This window comes from Pongo abelii, chromosome 7 (genome assembly GCF_028885655.2).
Source record: "Pongo abelii isolate AG06213 chromosome 7, NHGRI_mPonAbe1-v2.0_pri, whole genome shotgun sequence".
Lineage (NCBI taxonomy): Eukaryota > Metazoa > Chordata > Mammalia > Primates > Hominidae > Pongo > Pongo abelii.
In genome coordinates, this window is record NC_071992.2 from 85,828,861 (window position 1) to 85,849,332 (window position 20,472).

The window sequence follows — 20,472 nt, forward strand, 5'->3', positions numbered from 1 at the left end:
AACAGACAAACAGAGAGCCAAATCATGAGTGAACTCCCATTCACAATTGCTTCAAAGAGAATAAAACACCTAGGAATCCAACTTACAAGGGACGTGAAGGACCTCTTCAAGGAGAACTACAAACCACTGCTCAATGAAATAAAAGAGGATACAAACAAATGGAAGAACATTCCATGCTCATGGGTAGGAAGAATCAATATCGTGAAAATGGCCATACTGCCCAAGGTAATTTATAGATTCAATGCCATCCCCATCAAGCTACCAATGACTTTCATCACAGAATTGGAAAAAACTACTTTAAAGTTCATATGGAACCAAAAAAGAGCCCGCATCGCCAAGTCAATCCTAAGCCAAAAGAACAAAGCTGGAGGCATCACGCTACCTGACTTCAAACTATACTACAAGGCTACAGTAACAAAAACAGCATGGTACTGGTACCAAAACAGAGATATAGATCAATGGAACAGAACAGAGCCCTCAGAAATAACGCCACATATCTACAACTATCTGATCTTTGGCAAACCTGAGAAAAACAAGCAATGGGGAAGCATTCCCTATTTAATAAATGGTGCTGGGAAAACTGGCTAGCCATATGTAGAAAGCTGAAACTGGATCCCTTCCTTACACCTTATACAAAAATTAATTCAAGATGGATTAAAGACTTAAACGTTAGACCTAAAACCATAAAAACCCTAGAAGAAAACCTAGGCATTACCATTCAGGACACAGGCATGGGCAAGGACTTCATGTCTAAAACACCAAAAGCAATGGCAACAAAAGCCAAAATTGACAAATGGGATCTAATTAAACTCAAGAGCTTCTGCACAGCAAAGGAAACTACCATCAGAGTGAACAGGGAACCTACAAAACGGGAGAAAATTTTCGCAACCTACTCATCTGACAAAGGGCTAATATCCAGAATCTACAATGAACTCAAACAAATTTACAAGAAAAAAACAAACAACCCCATCAAAAAGTGGGCAAAGGACATGAACAGACGCTTCTCAAAAGAAGACATTTATGCAGCCAAAAAACACATGAAAAAATGCTCACCATCACTGGCCATCAGAGAAATGCAAATCAAAACCACAATGAGATACCATCTCACACCAGTTAGAATGGCAATCATTAAAAAGTCAGGAAACAACAGGTGCTGGAAAGGATGTGGAGAAATAGGAACACTTTTACACTGTTGGTGGGACTGTAAACTAGTTCAACCATTGTGGAAGTCAGTGTGGCGATTCCTCAGGGATCTAGAACTAGAAATACCATTTGAACCAGCCATCCCATTACTGGGTATATACCCAAAGGACTATAAGTCATGCTGCTATAAAGACACATGCACACGTATGTTTATTGCGGCACTATTCACAATAGCAAAGACTTGGAACCAATCCAAATGTCCAACAACGATAGACTGGATTAAGAAAATGTGGCACATATACACCATGGAATACTATGCAGCCATAAAAAATGATGAGTTCATGTCCTTTGTAGGGACATGGATGAAATTGGGAATCATCATTCTCAGTAAACTATCGCAAGGACAAAAAACCGAACACCGCATATTCTCACTCATAGGGGGGAATTGAACAATGGGAACACATGGACACAGGAAGGGGAACATCACACTCTGGGGACTGTTGTGGTGTGGGGGGAGGGGGGAGGGATAGCATTAGGAGATATACCTAATGCTAAATGACGAGTTAATGGGTGCAGCACACCAGCATGGCACATGTATACATATGTAACTAACCTGCACATTGTGCACATGTACCCTAAAACTTAAAGTGTAATAATAATAAAATAAAAAAATAAAAAAGTAAATAGATAAATAAATAAAAAAATAAAAATACACAGTAAATTATCATTGACTTTAATCACCCTGTTATGTTATGACATGCTAGAGCCTATTCATTCTAACTACATTTGTGCACCCATTAAGTATCCCCACTTCTGCGTGACTCTCTGCTACCCTTCCCAGACTCCGGTAACTATTATTCTACTCTCTGTCTCCATCAGTTTGTTTCAATTTTTAGCTCCAGTGTATGAGTGAGAACATGTGAAATTTGTCTTCCTGTGTCTGGCCTGGCTTTTTTCACTTAAGATAATGTTCTTCAGTGTCATCCACATTGTTGCAAATGAAAATGACAGGATTTCTTTCTCTCCTCTCTTTCTTTTCTTTTCCTTTCTTTCTTTCTTTCTTTCTTTCTTTCTTTCTTTCTTTCTTTCTTTCTTTCTTTCTTTCTTTTTCTTTCTTTCTTTCTTTCTTTCTTTCTTTCTCTTTCTTTCTTTTTTCTTTCTTTCTTTCTTTCTTTCTTTCTTTTCTTTCTTTCCTTTCTCTTTCTTTCCTTCCTTCCTTCCCTCCTTCCTTCCTTTCTTTCTTTCTCCCTTTCTCTCTCTCTTTCTTTCTCTTTCTCTCTCTCTCTCTCTCCTTTCTAAATAGAGACAGGGTCATCATAGCTCATTATAACCTCGAACTCCTGGGCTCAGGTGATCTTCCTATCTCAGCCACCTGAGTTGCTAGAATTACAGGCATGTGCCACCAGGTCTGGCTAATTTTTTATTTTTTTGTACAGATGGGACCTCAGTATGTTGCCCAGGCTGGTCCCGAACTCCTGGCCTCAAGTGACCCTCCTGCCTTGGCCTCCCAAAGTGCTGGGATTACAAGCATGAGCCACTGTGCCCAGTGCAGTTCAAAATATTTTTTAGCTTCCTTGTGATTTTGTCTTTTACTAAAGAGTTAGACTGTTAAATATTTTTTCAAATATTTGGGTCTTTTGTAGTTATTTTAATGTTGATTTTTAATTTAATTCTTTTGTGTTCAGATAACATACTCTTATGATTTCAGTCTTTTGATATTTGTTCAGACTTGTTTCATTGTCTAACATATGGTCCATCTTTATGAATGTTTCATGTACACTTGAAACATACGTGTTTCTGCGGTTGTTCTGGTGTTCTATAAATGAAATTTAGTGAGTGTAGTTGATAGTGCCATTCAGATATCGTACAGTTTTACTGATTTTATGCTTAGTGGTTTTAAGTGTTGGGGAAACTTGGTAGCCATTTAGAAGGAAACAAAATTTGTAAATTTTAATTGGTGATAATAGTTTTCACACAAAGGTCAGTCTTAGGCTATGCCCTACCATGGCACATGATCTAGAAAAGAGGTCTCGTCTGTGGAGATGAAATCTTCATTCTGTGGAAGTGGTGGTCAAATCTTCAGAAGTATATTAGTAGAAACATAGAGGTAGACCCTGGGAGAAATGTGAAATGTTGTGTGTGTCTTTGGCGTGTCACAGTTTTTGATGTGACAAAATATGGGTTCTAATTCTTCCAAGCCAGGAGAAAGTTTGAAAGGATATTCTGCAAGAGTTCTCCCCGTCACCCATACAAACCACAAGGGCGATAAACGAGTTTTTCTCTGTATGGCATATGAATACACAGACCACATTTTTTTTTTTTTTTTGAGATGGAGTCTTGCTGTGTTACCCAGGCTGGAGTGCAGTGGTGCGATCTCAGCTCACTGCAAGCTCCGCCTCCCAGGTTCACGCCATTTTCCTGCCTCAGCCTCCCGAGTAGCTGGGACTACAGGCGCCTGCCACGACGCCCGGGTAATTTTTTGTATTTTTAGTAGAGATGGAGTTTCACCATGTTAGCCAGGATGGTCTTGATCTTCTGACCTCGTGAGCCGCCCGCCTCGGCCTCCCAAAGTGCTGGGATCACAGGCGTGAGCCACCGCGCCTGTCCTTTTTTTTTTTTTTTTTTTTGAAATTGATTGGGAAAAAAAGGAAGGAATAGCCAGTATATGGAGCATGAAAACAGTAAAAACTTTGTTAACTTATAAAGTTGGGATACTTTAAGATAGCATGTTATACTTCTAGGTAGGATACCAGATAGCAGGATAAATTTCTAATGAATCAAATATTTAATGTAAAATACTATAAAAGAAAACATCGGAGAATTCCTTTATAACTTTGAAATGGGGAAAGCCTTTGTAACCATGACTCCAACTCCAGAAGCTATAACAATTGTAGATTTGACTATTTGACTATAAAAATGTATGCTAATAAACAAAAGCAAAAATCCCAACACACACAACAAAAGCATAACAAAGAAAAACAACATTAACAGGGAAAAAGAATTGTAAACTTATAACAGAAAAAGGGCTAGTCCTCTGATATTTAAAAAGCTTCTGGAAATCAAAAAGTAAAAGACCATCTACCCAATAGAAAAATGGGAAGAGAAGAAGGATAGTTCATAGAAAAGGAAATACAAATAGGCCTTAAGTTGTATAAAAGATGCTAAGCCTCATTCATGAAAAATTCCAATTAAAACTACATTGAGATATTATTCCTCATTTACTAGATTGACAAAAATCTGAATGACTATATATTCTCTTGGTAAAGTGTGGGAAAACAGATACTTTCATACCTTGTTCATCAGAGTATCGATTGGTATAATTTCTGTGGAAAGTAGCTTGACCATATTGCAAATATATATACATATGTATTTTATGTATATATTATTTTTTATATATATGTATTTTATATATATGTATTATATATATGTATATTAGCCCCAGAGCTTCCTTTTCTAGAAATTTATCATACTTGCATACATGTAAAGTGACATATGCACACAATTTTTAAGTGTAGCGTTGTTTTTAATAGAAAAATATTGAAAACAATTTTAGTGTCTTTTGATAGAGTTTGTAATATACTGTGCAATGGCATAGTACATAACTATCATAAAGAATGATAAAGTACTTTATATACTGAAATGAAAAGACATCCAGGACTTATTTTGGGTGAAAAGACAAGGTGCAGACAGGAGGTATAGTATGCCACAATCTGTGTAACAAAAGATGGTGAAAACTAATATATATTTATATTTGCTTGTATCTGCATGAAGAAACTCTAGATAGGTACACATGAAACTAATAACTGAGTTTCTGTGGTCATGGGGGAGGGTAAAAGCTGGATAGTGGGTTATAGGAGTAGGATAGAGTTTTCTCACTTATAACTTTCTAGTTTTTTGAATTATTTAAATATTTTGCCAGTTTAAAAAAGAAGAAAAAGAAAATTGAATTAGGTTGGGCATTAATGGAAGATGCCAGATAGATAAACAAACACTTTACTCTTTTTTTGTTTTTCTTTCTTTTTTTTTTAAGAATTTTTGTTTTAGGTTTAGGGGTACATGTGAAGGTTTGTTACATAGATAAACACGTGTCATGGGGGTTTGTTATTACATATTATTACATCACTCAGGTATTAAGCTCAGTACCAAATAGTTATCTTTTCTGTTCCTCTCCCTCCTTCCACACTCCCCCTCAAGTAGATGCCTGTCAGTGTCTGTTGTTTCCTTCTTTGTGTTCATAAGTTCTTACGATTTAGCTCCCACTTGTTTTTTTATTTTTTTGGAGATAGAGTCTCACTCTGTTGCCAGGCTGGAGTGTAGTGGCGCGATCTTGGATCACTGCAACCTCTGCCTCCCAGGTTTGAGCAATTCTTTCTCCTGCCTCAGTCTCCCGAGTGGCTGGGACTACAGGCACACGCTGCTATGCCCAGCTAGTTTTTTTTTTTTGTATTTAGTAGAGATGGGGGTGGGGGTCTCACTATGTTGCTGGGTTCAAAACCAAGGCTGGTTTTGAACCCCTGAGCTCAGGCAATCAGCCCACCTTGGCCTCCCAAAGTGTTGGGATTACAAGCGTGAGCCACCGCGGCTAGCCAGCTCCCACTTGTAAATGAGAACATGCAGTATTTGGTTTTCTATTCCTATGTTAGTTTGCTAAGGATGATAGCCTCCAGCTCCTTCCATGTTCTGGCAAAAGACACGATCTTTTTTTTATGGCTGCATAATATTCCATGGTGTATATATACCACCATGGAATATTATGGAGTATTTTCTTTATCCAGTCTGTCATTGATTGGTATTTAGGTGATTCTATGTCTTTGCTATTGTGAACAGTGCTGCAATGAACACTTGTGTGCATGTGTCTTTATGGTAGAATGCTCTGGGTATGTACCCAGTAATGGAATTGCTGGGCCAAATGGTAGTTCTTTTAACTCTTTGAGGAATTGTCATACAGTTCCTCAATGGTTGAACTAATTTACACTACCACCAACAGTGTATAAGGGTTCCCTTTACTCCGCAACCTCGCCAGCATCTGTTATTTTTTTGACTTTTTAGTAATAGCCATTCTGACTGGCGTGAGATGGTATTTCATTGTGGTTTTCATTTGCATTTCTCTAATGATCAGTGGCATTGAGCTTTTGCCATAAGCTTGTTTGCCACATGTATGTCTTTTGAGAAGGGTCTGTTCATGTCCTTTGCCCACTTTTTAATGGGATTGCTTGTTTTTCTCTTGTAAAGTTGTTAAGTTCCTTATAGATACTGGGTATTAGACCTTTGTCACATGCATAGTTTGCAAATTCTTTCTCCCATTTTGTAGGTTGTTTGTTTACTCTGTTGATAGTTTCTTTTGCTGTGCAGAAGCTTTTAAGTTTAGTTAGATCCCATTTGTCAATTTTTGCTTTTGTTGCAATTGCTTTTGGTGTCTTCATCATGAACTCTTTGCCTGTTCCTAGATCCAGGATGGTATTGCCTAGGTTGTCTTTCAGAGTATTTTACAGCTTTGGGTTTTACATTTAAGTTTTTAATCTGTATTCAGTTGATTTTTGTATATGGTGTAAGGAAGAGGTCCAACTTCAATCTTCTGTATATGGCTAGTCAGTTATCCTAGCACTATGTATTGAATAGGGATTTTTTTTTCCCATTGCTTGTTTTTGTCAGCTTTGTCAACGATCAGATAGTCAAAGATATGTGGCCTTATTTTGGGCTTGTTATTCTGTTCCATTGGTTTGTGTGTCTGTTTTTGTACCAGTTCCATATTGTTTTGGTCACTATAGCCGTGTAGTATAGTTTGGAGTCGAATAACATGATGCCTCCAGCTTTGTTCTTTTTGCTTAGGATTGCCTTGGCTATTTGGGCTCTTTTTTGGTTCCATATAAATTTTAAATAATTTTTTCTAGTTTTGTGAGGAATGTCATTGGTAGTTTAACAGGTATAGCATTGAATTTGTAAATTGCTTTGGGCAGTTTAGCCATTTTAATGATATTGATTCTTCCTATTTATGATGATGGGATGTTTTTTCATTTGCTCGTGTCTTTGATTTCTTTGAGCAGTGTTTTGTCATTCTCACTGTAGAGATTTTTTACATCCCTGGTTAGCTGTATTCCTAGGTGTTTTATTTTTAATTTTTTTGGTGGCAACTGTGAATGGGATTGCCTTTCTTATTTGGCTCTCAGTTTGGTTGTTGTTGGTGCACAGGAATGCTAGTGAGTTTTGTACATTGATTTTATATCCTGCAACTTTGCTGAAGTTGTTTATCAGCTGAAGGAGCTTTTGGGCCAAGACACGGGTTTTCTAGATATAGAATCATGTCGTCTGCAAACAGAGATAGTTTGACTCCCTCTCTTACTAGTTGGATGCCCTTTATTTTTTTTTCTCTTGACTCATGGCTCTGGCTAGGACTTCCAGTACTATGTTGAATAGAAGTGGAGAGAGAGGGCATCCTTGTCTTGTACCAGTTTTCAATGGGAATGCTTCCAGCTTTTGCCCATTCGGTATGATGTTGGCTGTGCATTTGTCATAGATGGCTCTTATTATTATTATTATTATTTTTTGAGACAGAGTTTTGCTCTTGTTGCCCAGGCTGGAGTGCAACGGTGCGATCTTGGCTCACTGCAACCTCCACCTCCCAGGTTCAAGCAATTCTCCTGCTTCAGCCTCCCGAGTAGCTTGGATTACATGCGCCCACTGCCACATCCGGCTAATTTTTTGTATTTTCAGTAGAGACGGGGTTTCACCATGTTGGCCAGGGTGGTCTCAAACTCCCGACCTCAGATGATCTGCCCGCCATAGCCTCCCAAAGTGCTCGGATTACAAGCGTGAGCCACCACGCCTGGCCATGGCTCTTAGTATTTTTGAGGTACATTCCTTCAATACCTAGGTTATTGAAAGTTTTTAACATGAAAGAATGTTCAGTTTTATCAAAAGCCTTTTCCACATCTGTTGAGAAGATTGTGTGGTTTTTGTCTTTAGTTCTGTTTATGTGATGAATCACATTTATTGGTTTTCACATGTTGAATCAACCTTGCATCCCAGGGGTGAAATCTACTTGATCATGGTAGATTAGCTTTTTGATGACACTTGGCATTTGAGTTACTAGAGTTCTTGTATTGGCTCTTTCTCATCTCTGCATGTGGGTATTTCTTTAACTGCAGTGCAGATTGAGTATAGTCAATAGACTTCTTTTCTGGGTGTTTTCACTTGGCTGAGGCTTTGTGTAGGGTCTTTATTTGAAGCTGACTTCTTGTCTCTGGTTTCAGTGGGGGTATATTAGTGAGATATTTTTGGTGTTGAAGCTTTGGGGGTATGATCCAGCAGATGACATTTAGGCTTATCAGTCCGTTGGTAGACTCTTGCTTGGTTGTGTGGCTTCTCTATGTTTCCTCACAGTTGCAGCTGTGTTCCCTGTCAGTGCTCTGAAAGTGTAGGTTCCTCTCTCCCTTGAGTGCTGGCTGTAGTTCACAACTTGTCACTCCTGGGCTGCCCACTGAAGCTCTGGGACAGTCTTAGTGTTTATTTTCCTTCTCCAGGTTAGAGGCAGCAGAGGAAAAGATCATAGTAGTGGTTGTGGCCAAGGATCATTTGCTTGACTCCTGAGGGCTCCACCCCAGAGAGATGCAGGTCAGCAACTGCTCAGTGCAGTCAGCCCAAGATGGAAGGTTTGTGCTATCGGTCCAAGCCAGGGGTTTTCTGTCTGGTGACAAGCTATGCAGGGTATGGGGGACTTGTGGGAAATTGGTTGGCCTCTTCTCCTTAGGTTGACTGCAGCTCATTGAAGGTGTGGATAAGGCACTTGGGATCTTTGTTCCTTTGTTAGTCCGAAGGTGGCAAGGCATGTTCCACTGCAGAGGCACTGGCAAAGAGGCTTTCAGTTGCCCCCAGAGGCTCTGTCTATGGAGTTACTGAGTTGGTACTGGCTCGGTAGCTCTGGCAGGGGGTGGTTGGAGGCCCAGGGCTGGAGGACCTGCCCAGTGAGGAGATATGGGAATGAGTACCCATGTAACAGTCCGGGCACTTTTCTGTAGGGCTGCTGTGGTATGCTTGGGGCCCGGTCCAGTCCTAGTCACCTCAGATTTTCCAGAACCTGGAGGTGTTACCAGTGAAGGCTGTGAAACAGCAAAGCTGTTGGCAGCTTAAAGGCACCTGTAGGAAGTGGCTGGAGACCGTGGTTGCGAGGTCCCACCCAGTGAGCAGGAACAGGATTGGCACCCACTTAAAACAGTCTGGCCACATTTTAGTAGAGCAGCTGTGCTGTGTTCACTTCAGCCCCTGGTTGCCTCAGACACTCTGAAGCCCAAAGACTGGAATGGCTAAGTTGCCCAAACAACAAAGATGGTGGCCTGCCCCTCCCTCTAGAAGTGCCATCCCAGGGGGAATTCAGATCTGTGTCAGCTGGAAAGCTTTGTTGGGGTTGGCTGGAGGCCCTGGTTGGGAGGTCCTGCCCAGTGAAAAAGAATGGGATCAGGTACCTGCTTAATTAATTAATTAATTAATTAAATTAAGCAGCAGTCTGGCCATGTTTTGATAGAGCGGCTGTGCTGTGCTGTGGGAATCCCTTCTGTCTTGGGTGGACTCAGACTCTCCAAAGCCTGAAGGCTAGAATGGCTAAGGTGCCTGAATAGCAAAGATGGCAGCCCGCTCCTCCTCCCAGGAGTGCCTTCTTAGGGAGGTGCAATGCCACTATTGGTAGCTGGCTAGAATGCCAAGTAAGTGGGTCTTAACTTGTGAGGTGCTGTGGAAATGGGGCCTGTGGGCTGTTGCTGTTCAGCCCCATAGATTCAGCCTGTTTTCTAGGGGTATGTACAGGAGTCTAACATCCTACTTTGCCATAGCTGCAGCTACTTTTGCTGGAAAGCCCTAGTATCTAAGCCTCCGGGGTCTCCATGCATGCCTGAGTGGCTGCTCTGCTGAGACTCTACATAGCTCTGTCTGTCAGACTGAAGACTGAGGGTCCTGGTGGAATGGGTTCACAAGATCTGACCTGAGGGTTGCAAAGATCTGTGGGAGAAGCATGAGTTCCCCGGGTTGCTCTTTGACTCACAACTTGACTAGATTGGGGAGAAACCCCTGGCTCTGTGTTGTTCCCAGGTGGCCATTGTCCTGCCTTGTTTTTCTTTGTTCTCTGTAGGTCAGGTTGTTTCCTTGATTAATTCCAATGTGAGTACCTGGATGTTTCATTCGAAGATGTTGTATTTACTTGCTCCTTCTGTTTCTTTCTTAGAGCCAGGCACACTAACTGCTTCTAGTCAGCCATCTTGGCCACTTGACATCCCCACCCTTTTCCTTTCTCTTTGTATATTTTTAGTTCAGGAAGTGGCAGAATACTGAGATAAATAGTGAGAAATGAGCAAAAATTAGAACAGTTCATAAAAACGGGCCAAATTATCCAAAGGTTTGTCCAGGCTAAGTATTGCAAAACCTGAGATTTGCTGAATTGTGGATTTGTTTCCCTAAGGAATAGAAAAATTGAGTTCGTGTTGGTAGATGAAAGACAAGGAATATCAATATGAATTATTTATTAGGTATGTGTGCCTCTTGCTACTATGTATGCCATTACTGTTCAGGGGTCTGTGGAGTAGGATGTTTCATTTTCCAGAATATAAATTAAATGACAGTTTTGCATTTCTATTTGATGTGTGATTTGTGATGAAAACCTTTCTGTGCCAAAGGAGAGTTTTCTTTTGATGGATATATGAACGGCATTTTAATTATTTAAAAAGGGAAATGGCTTTTGCTCTTTTTAGTACATATAAAAAGTTTAAATTCTATAAAAATGAATATAATGGGAGTTGAATCTCCTTCTTCCCACAGATTCTTAGGCCCTTGTATGGAGTTAAATGGGCATTAAATAGTTGAACTCTCCTTCTTACCTATTTTTCAATTTAAAACTCCTTAGAGAGAGGTCATGTAGTCATGTTCAAATTTATTAGGGTTCAATATTTATAAAACTTTAGGATAAATTTTACCTCAGTCTCCAAATTTTTGGGGATTTAAAAAATATGTTGGTTATTGATTTCTCACTTAAATTTATTATAATAACATACTTCATAGGATTACAGTCTTTTTACATTTATTAAGACTTGTTTTTATAGCCCAGCATGTAGTCTAACTTGGTGAATATTCCATGTGCATTTGAAAAGAATTTCTAATTTTCAGTTATTGAATGTAATATTCTATAAATGTCAATTAGGTCAATTAGGCAGATAATGTTAAATGATCAGTATCCTTACTGATATTTTTAAGGTCTCCTTTTCCTTTCAATTACTGAGAGGTGATAAAATCCTCAACTGATAATGCAGATTTATCTTTTTCTTACTTTACCTTTGACAATTTTTGCTTTGTGTACCTTAAAGCTCCATTAGGTGCATACAGATTTTAAAATATTATGTATTCATGATGAATTTATTCTTATATTATTATGACACGTTGATCCTCTTTATCTCTGGTAGTATTCCTTGATTTGAAGTCTGTTTTGTCTGTGATAGTAATATAGCCATATGAAGTTTTTTATTTGGTGATTTCCTTTCAAACTATCTGAGTCTTTATGTTTAAAGGGAGTCTCTTCCAAAACACATGAATTTGTATCTTGCTTTTTAAAAATCCAGTTTGATAATCTCTTTTAATTGGAGTGTTTAATCCATTTACATTTAGTGTAATTATTGATATGGTTGTTTTCTGGCTTTTGTTGTTTCTGGTGAGAAGTCAGCCAACATTCTCATTGTTTCCCTGTGAGGAATATGTCTTTTTCTCTGTCTATTTTTCAGGCTTTCTTTTTACATTTGATTTTCAGCAATTTGAGTAAGATGTGCCTATGTATGGTGTTTGGGTATTTATTTTGCTTGGGTTCATTGAGCTTTTCGAGTCTGTATGTTACTGGTTTTGATCAAATGTAACAAATGTTTTGGGTTAATATTTTGCCAAGTGTTTTTTTTTGCCCTTCTCTCTTTTCTTCTAGGACTTCAATTTTACCTGTTATTGTTGTTTTGTTCATTTTTTTTTTCTCCTAAATTTTTCCCCTTTGAGCTTTAGTTTGGGTGATTTCTCTTGACCCTTAGTCTTAGTCTAGTGAGGTCTTAAGTCTTTTGAGTGTTAGTCTAGTGAGGTGGCTGTAAAACAAAATACAGGTTTTAAACAACAAAAATTTATTTCTCAGTTCTGGTGGCTGGGAAATCCAAGAGCAAGGTGCTGGAAGATTTGGTGTCATAGGTGGTGCCTTCTTGTGGTGTTCTCACATGGTGGATGGGCAAGGCAGCTCTCTAGGGCCTCTTTTATAAGCGCACTAATGCCATTAATTTTATCATCTTCCAAAGGCTCTCTACCTCAAATATCATCCCACTGGGGATTAGGTTTCAACATATGAATTTTGAGGTAACACAGACATTTAATCTATTGCACCTATCTTCATGTTCACCAGTCCTACTTTTGTTGCTCTTTTCTGCCTTGTTTTCATTTATATTTTGTCTGGAATTTATATTAGTAATCAGTAGGGGAGTCAGCCTGATATGATGTAATTCATCATTACTGGAAGCTGGTGGCTTTTTATTTCAAATAAAAGAAGATATAGGAATAAAAATATGGGAATACACTATGTTAAGAAAGCCCTCTCTGTTTTTCCTTTTTTTTGGCCTATTCATCATTTGTTTCATAAAAGTGAAACAGGCTGGGCATGGTGGCTCACGCCTGTAATCCCAGCACTTTGGGAGGCTGAGGTGGGTGGATCACAAGGTCAGGAGATCGAGACCATCCTGGCTAACACAGTGAAACCCCGCCTCTACTAAAAATACAAAAAATTAGCCGGGCATGGTGGCGGGCACCTGTAGTCCCAGCTACTCAGGAGGCTGAGGCAGGAGAATGGTGTGAACCCGGGAGGTGGAGCTTGCAGTGAGCAGAGATTGTGCCACTGCACTCCAGCCTGGGCGACAGAGGGAGACTCTGTCTCAAAAAAAAAAAAATTAATAAATAAATAAAAAAGTGAAACTGTGTCCTATTGATTAAAAATTATATTCATATTCCTTTTTCCATGAAATTACCCTCAGATAAGCAGAACTTTGTATGTATTTGCCATTAATTGTTTCAGAATTAGAAAATATTTCTACCTAAAGACACTGGAAATTAAAATGTGTACATTTGTAGGCAGCACTATCTGTTTTGTTTTTAACAGACACTTAACATGTGCCAGGTCCTGGTCTAAGCATTTTACATATATTAACTCATTTAATTCTCACATCAACCCAATGAGGGAGGTATGATGATTGGCCCTATTTTCTGGATGAGGAAACTGAAGCACAGAGAGATTAGACCAGGAAGTAGTGGAGCCAGAATTTGAACCACGGCATTCTGGCATTGTTAGAGTCTGCATTCTTAACTACTTTGCTCTGCTACCTCTCTCAATTTCTGCTGCGTGTAATAATTATGCTCTGGGTATGTTTATACTTGTGAATTTCTCAAGTTCTTCAATAGTATCTACCCTATTGGATTATATACCACTTCAAGAACAGGAATCACATACTCTCTACTATGTCAGATACCCAGAAAAGGCTAAAACACAACTTTTCTTAGAAATCTTGCTTATAAATCCTGGGCAGTATTAATCATTTTTTTTTCTTCTGTACTAACAGCTCAGCATTTGCCTTTCTAATGAATGACTATTTTTTTTCTGCCTTATACTGCGGCTAGTAGTTTATAGGCTTGGCCCTCCCATTAGGTTGTGAGGTCATTGTGGGTAGAGACCATGCCTTCATCATGGAATGTTATTCCAGAACTGTGATGGTAAAAATATGCTCCTTTTTGCCAGACAAAGAATCTTTGCATATCCATATATTTATCTTTTTTACAATGGGAATACTTTATATTTGTGTTTTACTTTCAGCTTTCCAAAGTCCTTTCATATCTACCATCTATTTATCTTTATGGAAAAAATGTTATGAGCTTTCATTTATTACTTCAGTAAATATTTCTTGAGCACCTATTATGTGCCAATTCTATTCTAGTTGTTGAGGATATAGCAGTGAACAAAACAAAGTCTGTCCTTTCATGTAGATTACACTCTTGTGAGAAGGTAAAGATAATAAACCAAAGTAAATAATGTGCTAGGTGGTGATAAGAACTTCGAAGAAAAATAATATGGGGTAAAGAGATAGAATATGGTAGAGAGTACTACTCTAGGTGGTATGATCTGGAAGGATCTATAAGTAAGTAATATTTGAGTAGAGACCTGAATGAAGTTAAGGAGCAAACTGAAAATATATGGAGTTTAGAAGAGTTCCAGACAGAGGAATTAGCAAAGACAAAGGCCCTTAAGTTGAGGAAAACATCAAGGAGGCCATATTGGAAATGGGAGAGAAATGAGATGGAAAGGTAGTTGTGGTGGTAGCATGTGTGAGAGGTAGATTATGAAGGGCCTTATAACATATGCTAAGGACTTCGGATTTCATTCTAAGTTTGATGGAAATCATTGGAACATTTTCTACCCCAATGAGGAGTGACATCTGAATTATGTTTAAAAAGTTTAATCTGAATGCTGTGTAGGGAATAGCTTATATGGGGAGCAAGAGTAGAATCAGAGAGACCAATTATGAGGCTGTTGAAAGAATCCAGGCTAGAGAGTTGGCTACTTAAACAAGAGTGGTAGTAGTGAAAGTGGTAAGAAGTGTTTAGATTCTGGATATCTTTGAAGTTAGAACCAAGAGCCAAGCAAACTTGCTGAGGAATTTTTATAGCGCATGAAAAAAGAGGAGTTGGAATTATTCCCACATTTTTGGTCTGAGCAATATAGTGAATGTTATTACCATTTACTGAAATGGAAAACGTTGGCAGAAGGAACAGGTTGAAACGGCATATATCACTGCCTTTATTTTATATGTGAGGAAACTGAGACATAAATAAAGACTTTTGATAAGCTTTGGGGGTAGAATTCTGGTTGCCTTACTGCTAGCCTCAAATTTCTTCTAAATAAATGTTTCAATTTTTTTTGTTATCGGTTTTATCTATGGGATGATAACTTGTGTTCACTTTAAAATTCTTTCAGAAGAAAACTTGCCTGAGCAGGGATATTTCAAGAGTCTTTGAAGTTTTATATATTTTCTGGGATGGTAATGGTCAAAGAGCCTAGCACCTTGTAGGTATTGAGTAATTTCTAGATTACATTAAAGGAAGATTCAATCTCATCTTCAACCTTGATATTCTCATAAGGGAAATTATCTGTGTTGTAGTTCAGATCAATTGCATGGATGGAAAATTGCAGTTTGTCTTTCAGAAAGTAGTGGTTAAGACTAGAAATAATAAGATCTGGGTTTGGACTCTGTGTCTACCCCTTACTATCTGTGTAACTTTCAGCACATCACTCTTTCTCAGCTTTAGTTTTTCCATCTGTGAAATGGAATAATGTCTACTTTTCTCACATAATTAATGTAAAGATGAAATGAGATTATGTATACTTAATAGAACTAGCACACAACTGGCAGATCAAACATACAATAAAGGTTTACAGGGTCTGAATCTCAATAAAGCCACTATGAGATGTTCACAAAAAATCTGTAGTAGAGAGAGTTTGTGGAAAAATTGTGTACTTAAAACACATATTCCTTTTTCCAAATTATTATGTGTATTAACAGACATGATATAAAGAATATAAAACTAAAGATAAGTGTTTATGTTTACTTTATAGGTATTGGTTTGCCTTGAAAAGGGGTTACCATGCAGCTTTTAAATATGACAGCAATACTAGTAACTTCATGGAAGAACAAATTGATCTACATAAAGAAGTTATAGATAGAGTGACTGATTTGAGCATGCTCAGACTATTTGAGACCTACCTGGAAGGCTGCCCACAACTTATTCTTCAACTCTACATTCTTCTGGAGCATGGACAAGCGAATTTCAGTCAGTGTAAGTTTTTCTTAACTCCTTGTGTTAAATGGATGCCACTGAGACCTTATGTCAACTATATAAATCTTTGGCTGACTTTAGAAATTTTTAATACTTTAAAAATTATTTATTCTTTTGAAAAGGAAGTACAGTAACATGGTTAAAATATCAAAAAGTATATAGATATATACTGTATTCATCTGCCCAGAAAGAAAACTGCTATTGTTAGTTATTTGATGATTCCTTCAGAGAAGTTTTTAAAAGCGTATGTCCTTTTTTTTTCTTTTTTCTTTAACACAAATGGTAACATGAAATAAAAACTGTCTTTGTTTTTTGTGCCTCATAGTATATCTTGGAGATCTGTTCATATTAGTACAGAAAAATTTCCCACATTCATTTTTATTATCTGCATAGTATTGCAAATTATGAATGTACCATAATTTATTTAACAAGTTCCCTATTTATGTTAATTTAGGTTGTTTCTTATATTTAACCATTGAAAAAATGCTGCAACGAATAATCTTATGCATAAATCACTTGCATGTAAAAAGTATATTCATTGTCTAAACTCCCAGAAGTGGAATTACTGGGTAAAAGTGTAAATGCTAAAAAACTAATGAATGTTTTGCAAGTTGGCCAATGTGTTTGCTGTTTTACAGTAGATTTGTTCGTTAAGGTAAAAATGTTCATTTTTTAAAGAAAAGTTTATTTCCATCTTCCTTTTTGAAAAATCCTTTTATAGGTAATTAACTTGAGATGTTAAAAAACGATTTATTTGCTGAATAATAGTCCCAAATTGCATTAATGACTAGGGTTCCATTTAGTTTCGGATTTATTTCAGGGGGTAAGATTGTTATCTTCCCTGGAGTTCTTGCTGTCCTAGACTCACGTGTGATATCAGTTAAACAGTGTCTCTGTTCCCATTTTCCTGTAAACCTCTAGAACACGGTCCCTTCTAATATTTTACCTTTACTTTGATTGTTAGTAAGACACAAAATGATTGTGTGTATGAGATCTCTATTGTGTATGAGATCTCTTTTTTGTGATGCAAATAATTCATGGATTGGGTTCTATATGATACAGAACCCTTAACAGTTCTGTATTACATAGTTCTGAAGCTAGAGGTACAAAATTTAGATCTTACAGCCTGTGTTATGGGAGATCTCATGATGATTCCAAGGGATACATAGCATCTGGACTACCTATGAGATCCAGTGATAGCTATCTTTATATTCAATCTTCATCTATATAGTTTCTTCTTGAAGTAGGAAATTGAGGTAAGTTATTTAAAAATAGCATAAAATGAGATATAATTCAATTGTCTAACAATAGAGGAATTGGTAAATAAATAATTGTAGGTTGTTAGTATGGAACATTATGTAGCCACTAGAGTGTTTACAAAGAACTTTTAATGGCACAAGAAAGCAATTGTAACGTAGAATGTAGGGAAAACACAGTTTATAGAATTTTCTGTCAGCACATTTTTAAGGTTACAAAGAGATTATTATATAGAAAAATATCTGGAAGAAAATATGCAAAATGTTAAGTGTGTCTGCCTCTGGGTGGAGGAATTATGAATGATTGTTTTCATTTAAAAAATATTTTTCTGGATTTCCAAATTTTCTATAGTAACTATGTACAAAATTATGTTATACGAGTTCTGAAATTAAATCAGTAACAAAAAACCTACCAACCAGAAAAAAACCTTAGACCAGATGGATTCATAGCTGAATACTATCAGATGTATAAAAAAGAGCTGGTATCAATTCTACTGAAACTATTCCAAAAAATTGAGGCAGGAATCTTCCCTAACTTATTCTCTGAGGTCAGCATCATTTTGATGCCAAAACCTGGCAGTGACACAAGAAAAAAGAAAACTCCAGGCCAATATCCTTCATGAACATAGACACAAAAATCCTCAACGAAATACTATCAAATGAAATCCAGCAGCACATCAAAAGGCTGATCTAACGTGATCAAGTAGGCTTTATTCCTAGGATGCAAGGTTTATTCAACATACATAAATCAATAAATGTGATTCATAAATACAACTAAAAATAAAAACCACATGATCATCTCAACAGACACAGAGAAGGCTTTTGATAAAATTCAACATCTCTTTATGTTACAAACCCTCAACAAACTAGGCATCAAAGGATGCCCGGGAATATACCTAAAATAATGGAGCTATTTATGACAAACCCACAGTCAACATCATACTGAGAATGGGCAAAAGCTGGAAGCATTCCTTTTGAGAACTGGAACAAGACAGGATGCCCATTCTCACCACTCCTGCTCCACATAGTGCTAGAAGTACTAGCCAGAGCAATTGGGCAAGTGAAAGAAATAAAAGGCATTCGAATAGGAAGAGATGAAGTAAAACTCTCCCTGTTTGCAAACAATATGATTCTATACCTAGAACACCTCCGTGGTCTCTACCCAAAGGCTCCTAGAACTGATAAATAACTTCAGTAAAATTGGTATACAAGATCGATGTACAAAAAGGTAGCATTTTTATACACCAGCCATGTCCAAGCTGAGAGCCAAATCAAGAATGCAATCCCATTTACAACAGCCACAAAAAAGAATAAAATAGCAAGGAATATAGCCAGCCAGGGAGGTGAAAGATCTGTACAATGAGAATTACAAAACACTGTTAAAAGAAATCAGTGGTGACACAAACAAATGGAAAAACATTCGATGCTCATGGACAGGAAGAATCACTATTGTTAAAATGGCCATGCTGTCCAAAGCAATGTACGGATTCAGTGCTGTTCCTATCAAATTATCATTTTATACAGAATGAAAAAAAGATTCTCAAATTCATATGAAACCAAAAGACCCCAAATAGCCAAAGCAATCCTAAGCAAGAAGAAAAAAGCTGGAGGCATCACACTACCTGACTTCAAACTATACTACATGGCTACAGTAACCAGAACAGCATGATAGTGGTATAAAAACAGACACGTAGACCAATGGAACAGGTTAGAAAGCTCAGAAATAAAGCCTCATACCTACAACCATCTGATCTTCAACAGAGTCGACAATAACAAGCAACAGGGAAAGGACTGTCTGTTCAATAAATGGTACTGGGATAACAGGCTAGCCATGTTTAGAAGATTGAAACTGGATGCCTTCCTTTTACCATATACAAAAATCAACTCAAGATGGATTAAAGACTTAAACATAAAATGTAAAATTATAAAAACTCTAGAAGAAAATCTAGGAAATACCATTCTGGACATAGGCCTTGGCAAAGATCTCATGACAAAGACTACAAAAATGATTGCAGGCTGGGCGCAGTGGCTCACGCCTGTAATCACAGCACTTTGGGAGGCTAAGGCGGGTAGATCACCTGAGGTCAGGAGTTCGAGATCAGCCTGGCCAACATGGTGAAACCCCATCTCTAGTAAACATACAGAACAATTAGCTGGGCATGGTGGCATGTACCTGTAACCCTAGCTACTCAGGAGGCTGAGGCAGGAGAATCGCTTGAACCCAGAAAGGCGGAGGTTGCAGTGAGCCAAGATCGCACCACTGTACTCCAACCTGGGTGACAGAGCGAGACTCCATCTCAAACAACAACAACAACAAAAACAAACAAAGAAAAAACAAAAGCAATTGCAATAAAAAAAAGTTGGCAGGTGTGACTTAATTAAATAGCTTCTGCACAGCAAAAGAAACTATCAGCAGAGTAAACAAACAACCTACAGAATGGGAGAAAATATTTGCAAACTATGCATCCAGCAGAGGTCAAAATCTAGAATCTATAAGGAACTTAAACAAATCAAGCAAAGAACAAACAACACCGTTAAAAAATGGACAAAGGACATGAACAGACATTTCTCAGAAGAAGACATACTTGCAGACAACAAGCATATGAAAAGTTCTATTTTCACTAATAATTAGAGAAATGCAAATCAAAACCACAATGAGATACCCTTGCACATCAATCAGAGTGACTGTTACTAAAACGTCAAAAAGTAGCAGATGCAGAGAAAGGGGGACTGTTATACAAACTGTTGGTGGGAATGTAAATTAGTTCAGCCATTGTGGAAAGCAGTTTAGAGATTTCTTAAAGAGCTTAAAACAGAATTACCATTCAACACAGCAATCCCATTATTGGGTATATATGCAAAGGAATATAATTATTATACCATGAAGACACATGCATGCAGATGTTAATTGCAGCACTTTTCACAATAGCAAAGACATGGAATCAACCTAGATGTCAATCGATTGTGAATTGGATAAAGAAAATGTGGTACATATATACCATGGAATACCACACAGCCATAAAAAAGAATGAAATCGTGTCCTTTGCAGCAACACAGATGCAGATGGAAGCCATTCTCCTAAGTGAATTAATGCAGGAACAGAAAACCAAATACCACAATGTTCTCACTTATAAGAGGGAGTTAAACATTGAGTACACATAAACACAAAGAGGGGAACAATAGACACCAGGGCTTA

The 20,472-nt window shown here is 37.7% G+C and overlaps 1 protein-coding gene across 7 annotated transcripts in view; it reads left to right on the top strand.

Annotated features, from left to right (window-relative positions):
* Positions 1 to 20,472, top strand: part of XKR9 (XK related 9) — a 178,618-nt gene that overhangs the window by 93,310 nt on the left and 64,836 nt on the right. For all 7 annotated transcript variants that reach the window (XM_054561755.2, XM_054561756.2, XM_063726687.1 and 4 more), the window contains one exon: positions 15,800 to 16,020. In XM_054561755.2, coding sequence (XP_054417730.2) covers positions 15,800 to 16,020 — 221 coding nt within the window. The remainder of the gene's footprint in view (positions 1 to 15,799; positions 16,021 to 20,472) is intronic.